This window comes from Chiloscyllium plagiosum, chromosome 19 (genome assembly GCF_004010195.1).
Source record: "Chiloscyllium plagiosum isolate BGI_BamShark_2017 chromosome 19, ASM401019v2, whole genome shotgun sequence".
NCBI classification, from domain to species: domain Eukaryota; kingdom Metazoa; phylum Chordata; class Chondrichthyes; order Orectolobiformes; family Hemiscylliidae; genus Chiloscyllium; species Chiloscyllium plagiosum.
In genome coordinates, this window is record NC_057728.1 from 50,736,453 (window position 1) to 50,743,357 (window position 6,905).

General features: G+C 42.9%; 1 protein-coding gene across 1 annotated transcript in view; it reads left to right on the forward strand.

Moving 5' to 3' along the window:
• The window catches only part of cracr2aa (calcium release activated channel regulator 2Aa), a gene marked incomplete at its 5' end in the record, with an annotated part of 78,278 nt that overhangs the window by 22,409 nt on the left and 48,964 nt on the right, over window positions 1-6,905 (forward strand). Inside the window, one exon of the mRNA XM_043708892.1 lies at window positions 5,050-5,196. Coding sequence (XP_043564827.1) covers window positions 5,050-5,196 — 147 coding nt within the window. The remainder of the gene's footprint in view (window positions 1-5,049; window positions 5,197-6,905) is intronic.

Consider the following 6,905-nt stretch of genomic DNA (forward strand, 5'->3'; position numbering starts at 1 on the left):
ATCCAAGTTCCTGTCTTCGAGCATCCTCTGAAACATCAGCTGATCAGTGGTATAAGTTGTTGGAGGGGACTTTGAGAGATAGGATTTGCATGCATTTAGAAAGGCAAGGACTGATTAGGGATAGTCAGCATAGTTTTGTGTATGGGAAATTGTATCTAACAAACTTGATTCAGTTTTCTGAGGATGTAACCAAGAAGATTGATGCGGGCAGAGCAGTTGTTAACCGAGACTTTAGTAAAGCTTTTGACACGGTTCTCTTGGTAGACTGATTAGTAAAATTAGATCACATGGGATTCAGGGAGAGCTCACCAATTGGATACAAAATTGGCCTGATGGTAGGAGACAGAGACTGGTTCAGTTAGTTCTTGGACAGTGTAATATAGAGGGTAATTTTATTTGTTTTAGGTATAATAAACTTTGGTCTTGTTTTGTTAACAAATAAAGTGGCAGCCTTTTGCAAATGTTCAGTGACTGACCACCAAATTAAATAACCTGCAAAAATAAACATTATGACTACCAAGCAAGTTTCATGCTGGGATCTGACTTGCCCGGTGTGGCCATCAGCTGGGATCATAACACCTATCTCTTACCTTCTTTGTTCTTGTCTCTAAATAAAATCCTGTCTTCTGACAAAAGCATAGCTTCAAATTCTAGCAGGCCAGTTCGTGGCATTGGAATTCAATTAATAAATCTGAAATCTACAAGTTAGCCTCAATAATTGTGATGTAGATGTACCGGTGTTGGCCTGGGAGACGAAGGTTATAGTCCAACAGGTTTATTTGAAATCACAAACTTTAGGAGCACTGCCCCTTTATCTGGTGAAGAGAAGAGGGAACCCCCAGGCACAGAATTTATAATCAGAGAGATCAAAAGATCACACAAATAGTGTGAGTGGAGTGTCACTGGAATAATAAATCTTTGCTGGTGATCAAGAGTGTCAGACTGTGTGAGAAAAGTCTAGATTAGAGTTGTGCTGGAAAAGCACAGCAGGTCAGGCAGCATCTGAGGGGCAGGTTTTCCTGCTCCTCAGATGCTGCCTGACCTGCTGTGCTTTTCCAGCACAACTCTAATCTAGGCTCTGATCTCTAGCATCTGCAGTCTTCACTTTTCCCTGTGTGAGTAAAGTATCAACAGTTGAATGACAAGTGAGAGGATACTCATAATCTGGTTAATAGAGGCAGAGAGATAATTACAAAATATTTAAAATAATGATGGTGCTGGAGACAAAACAAATGACTGCAATAACATGCTAGGTATAAGAGTCGCATGCTGAGGATCTAATCTAGTAACAAGTATTCAAAAACTGTCCAAACTAATTAAGGTTAAGAGATCATACCAAGTTATCAAGGTGATGATGTCAGAACAGGAGAGTAAGGAAGATTTTACAGAACAGTCTGGTGAGGTCACATGTAGCACAACATGAACCCAAGATCACGGTTGAGGCTGTCTTCATGGGTACGGAACTTGGCTATCAGTTTCTGCTCAGTGATTCTGTGTTAGAATCATAGAATCAGAGAATGCCTTCAGTGTGGAACAGGCCATTCAGCCCAACAGGTCCACACTGACCCACTGAAGAGTATCCCACCCAGACCTATTCCCCCACCCTATTACTCTACATTTCCCAAATCTAATCCACCTAACCTACACATCTCTGAACACTGTGGGCAATTTAGCATGGTCAATTCATCTAACCTGCACATCTTTGGTCTGTGGGAGGAAACCAGAGCACCCGAAAGAAACCCATGCAGACACTGGGAGAATATGCAAACTCTACACAGACAGTCGCCTGAGGCTGGAATCGAACCTGGGTCCCTGGTGCTGTGAGGCAGCAGTGCTAACCACTGAGCCACTGTGTCTCATTGTTGTGTATCTCGAAGGACACCTTGGAGGATGCTTACCCAAAGATTGGAGGCTGAATGTCCTTGTCCGCTGAAGTGTTCCCCAACTGGGAGGAAGCTCGAGAAGTGCAGTGTCGTGAGGTTATCCATGGGCTTGCGGTGCCCGTCCTTGATGGAGATGCGTATATCCAAGAATGAGACTGATTCTGAAGAGTAGTCCATGGTAAGTCTGGTGGTGGGATCAAGCGTGTTGATATCATTGTGTGATCATTTCAGTGATTCCTCACCATGAATCCAGAGGTAGCAAATGTCATCAGGTGTATCGAGTGTATAACGTTGGTTGGAGGTCCTGTGCAGCAAAGAAGTCTTGCTTAAACTTGTGCAGGAAAATGTTGGTGTATTGGGGTGCAAATTTGGTCCCCACTGCTGTTCCATCTCCATCAAGGACAGATATCTCAGTACCTCACTCTACCGCAAGCCCCCAGATAACCTCACGATGCTGCACTTTTCTAGCTAAACCCTAAACATGTTAAAGGAGCCATCCCCTGTGGATAAGTTCTGCGTATACATAGGATCTGCTCAGATGAGAGAGAGAATGCAATGGACACTAAAGGTGCTCTCATAAGAACGGGATACGATACTCGACTCATCGAACACCGGTACTGACGTGCCACAGTGAAAAACTGCAACGACTTCCTCAGAAGACAGGATAGACTGATAGAGTACCCTTCATTGTCCAGTACTTCCCCGGAGCAGAGAAACTACACCATATTCTTTGCAGTCTTCAACATGTCATTGATGACGATGAACATCTCGCCAAGATCATCCCTACGCCTCCACTTCTCACCTTCAAACAACTGCCAAACTTTAAACAGATCATCGTTCATGGCAAACCACCCAGTTTTCAGGACATCAACCACAACACCACACAACCCTGCCACAGCAACCTCTGTAAGACATGTCAGTTCATCCACATGGATATCACCGACAACGTGGGAACACCACCCAGCACACACATAGCAGATACTTTTGTGACTTGGTCAATGTTGTTTCCCTTATGTGCTGCAGACAAGGATTCTCCAGTGCATGGTATATTGGTAAGACCATGCAGACGCTATGTCAACGGATGAATGGACGCCACACAACAATTGCCAGACAGGGATGTTCTCTCCCAGTTGAGAAAAGCTTCAGCGATTGAGAGCATTCAGCTTCAAATCTTTGGGTAAGCATCTTCCAAGGCAGCCTTCAAGATACACAACAACACAGAATCGCTGAGCAGAAACTGATAGCTAAGTTCCATAACAATGAGGACAGCCTCAACCGTGATCTTGGGTTCATGTTGTGCTACATGTGACCTCACCAGACTGTTCTGTAAAATCTTCCTTACTCTCCTGTTCTGACATCATCACCTTGATAACTTGGTATGATCTCTTAACCTTAATTAGCTTGTACATTTTTCAATTATTTGTTATTTTGCTTAGACTTTCAGCATGCAACTCTTATTCCTATCATGTTATTCCAATCATTTGACTTGTTCCGGCACCATCTTAATTTTTTGTAATTATCTCTTTGTCTCAATTAATCGGATTATAGTCATCCGTTCGCTTGTTATCCAGCTGTTGACACTATACTCACACAGTCTGCCACTCTTGATCACCTGCAGAGACTTATTACTCGCACTCACACCATATGTCTGACCTTTCTGATCTTTCTAGTTATAAATTCTGTGCCTGGGTTCTCTCTTCACCTGATGAAGGGGCAGCACTCCAAACTTTGCGATGCTGCAGTGCAGAGGGACGTGGCTGTCCTTATGCATTAAGCATAGAGGGTTGGTCTGCAGGTACAACAGCTAATTAGGAAGGCAAATGGAATTTTGTCCTTCATTGCTAAAGGGATTGAGTTTAAAAGCAGAGTGGTTATAATGCAGCTAGTGAAGCCACAGCCAGAGTACTGAGTGCAGTTTTGGTCTCCTTACTTGAGAAAGGATGTAGTGGCACTGGAGGGGGTGCAGAGGAAGTTCACTAGGTTGATTCCGGAGTTGAGGAGTTGGCTTATGAGGAGAGGCTGAGTAAACTGGGATTATATTCATTGGAATTTAGAAGAATGAGGGGGGTCTTATAGAAACGTATAAAATTATGAAGGGAATTGATAAGATAGAAGTAGAGAGGATGTTTCCACTGGCAGGTGAAACTAGGACAAGAGGGCATACCCTTAAGATGAGAGGAAGCTGGTTTAGGACTGAATTGAGAAGGAACTTCTTCATCCAGAGGGTTGTAAATCTATGGAATTCCTTGCCCAGTGAAGTAGTTGATGCTACTTCAGTAAACGTTTTTAAAGCTAAGGTAGATACTTTTTTGAACAATAAAGGAATTAAGGGATAGGGTGAGAGGGCGGGTAAATGGATCTGAGTCCATGAAAAGATCAGCCATGATCTTATTGAATGGTGGAGCAGGCTCGAAGGGCCGGACGGCCTACTCCTGCTCCTAGTTCTTATGTTCTGACGTGTTCAAATAAACTTGTTGGACTGAAACGGGTGTCGAGTGACTTTCAATACTTGTCACCATCGCAACTGTCATCAAAATCTGATCTACACATGTCCTTTAGGGAAATAAACCTGCCATCCTAACCTGGTCTGGCCTACATGTAGCTCCAGACCTACGTCAATATGGCTGACTCTTAACTTCCCTGAAAGATAGCCAATGAGCCACTCAATTCAAGGGCAATTAGGGACAAGCAACAAATGCCTTTCATACCAACAACATCAAAATCTACTAAAAGACTTAAAAAACAGTGTGAGTACAAGATTCTTTTAATAAATTTAGATTTCAAAAATTGGTAATCTGGTTAGTGATCTAATAATCTTGCATCCTTGTTATCGATGTTGCAGCTGTAGCTTTTCTTTCAAAACACAGAGACACTTGGATGTAAAGTAGACAATTTTTTAGAGTGCCTAATATTTAATTCCAGTGACCACAGTGGAACCCAAACTACCCTGTGTCATCAGTAACTGTTGGTTTTTCTATGTAAATATAATGGTATAACGTTGTATAAAATCAAATGCAATGCCTTCAGGTGGGAGCTGATTGATGGTCTGTGTCCCTTGACCCAATCATTCCCTGAGCTCTAACCTTGAGGAATCCTGAAAGTCTTGCACAGTCTCCCACCAGGTCTGCTCATGTGTAAATATCAAATAAAATTCTGCATTTTTCAGCCAACAAGAAATCCGAAACTTATGGACACAACTGAGAAAGGATGAGCCACGTTTACTTAGTCATTTTGAAGAATTTCTGGAAAGAGTTTTTATTCAGATCCAAGAAGCCAACGAGGAAAAGGAAATGATGGAATTTGCTCTAAAAAGGTTTGTTTGATCCCTAACAATCTCCATCCCCCAACTTACTTTGAATACACATGGAAAAGGGAAATGTATACGTTCATGCATGGTCTGAAATTTTCTTTCATGTTACCAGTTAAAACTACTCTGGCAATAAATGGTGCTATTTTATTCACAACACAGGGTTTTTTCAGTAGGGAAAATGAGATGGGAATCTATTGCAGGAGACAGAAACCCTGCTGGAAAATCTGAAACTGAGTGAGAAGGGGCTGGCTAATTGGGAGAAGTGATGTGTGGGATCTGTCCAGTTACATGCCTCTGAATTAACCTTTTTGTCTTTCCTATTTCGACACAACTAGCACCCCTGGTACCTCCAGATGCCTGTTTCAACATTGCTGCCCTATTGCACCTGGCTCTGATTGTGACCCTTTGACTGACTGTGGATCTAATGTGTCAGTGTTAGCCCCTGAAGTTGATTCAGGAGCCCCCCCCACTTTAGAACTCTATTTTTCTGGTTGCTTGGATTTGGTTGTGTCTGGAAATGAGATTGATAAAGGTAGCAGGATTCTTGGAAGTCTTCATTCAAACTGGTGAGTAGGAACAATATACAGGACAACACTTTGCAAAAGATCTCTGAAGAGAACCATCAGCTCTTACCATGTGATTTTACATCACTTCGCCTGATGACATAGATTACCTTATTTATATATTTGCATGAACCCTTTTTACCACAGGAGCTATGCCCCTCAGATGGTTCATCAATCCCTCCCCCCCGATCTATGCCCCACGCACTATTCCATCAGCCCAACCCTCTCTGATCTATGACCCTCAGATGATACAAGCTTCACAATTCTTTCTGTGTTAGGTAAGTGCAAGGTGGCTGACTATCCACTAAATCCCTTGCTGCTCGGGGTAAGGTGCTGGAGAAACTCAGCAGTTCTGGCACCACCTGTGGCGAGAGAAACAGAGCAAAGATTTCACGTGCTGCAGAAAAGTGTGGGAGGAAGAACAAATGGAAGAGATGGGAAAGCCGCCCAGGGAAAAATGAAAGAGGAGTGCCTTACATGATAGAGGAGACAAAACGAAAGGGGGCTGAAGAGTTTTTCCAGCCCTTACTGGTTTCATTTCAGCATCCACTCACTGGTCAGGGATCTGACAACTCATAATCTCTGCTCCCCACTCTCATATTTCCAAACTAAAATGTGCATTCCACATACATGCAAGTGACTCTCACCTGCCTCATAATTACCTTCACTGGTTCCCTGTCACATTCCTGTGAAATTAGTAGTAGTTTGACTACTGGACCTGTGCCTTACAACATCTCATATTTCCAAACTAAAATGTGCATTCCACATGCATGCAAGTGACTCTCACCTGCCTCATAATTACCTTCACTGGTTCCCTGTCACACTCCTGTGAAATTAGTAGTAGTTTGACTACTGGACCTGTGCCTTACAACACACTTCACATTCAACAACCAAATATATAAACAAATCAACGGCACCCCCATGGGCTCACCCATCTCTGGACTCATAGCAGAAGTGGTAATGCAAAGATTAGAACAAACAGTCATACCGCAAATTCAACCCAAACTCTGGGTCAGATATGTAGATGACACCTTTGTAATCATTAAAAACACAGAAATAGAGAACACACACCGGATCATCAACGCCACACTCGCAGGAATCCGATTCACTAGAGAGGAAGAAAAGGACAACCAACTCCCATTCCTAGAC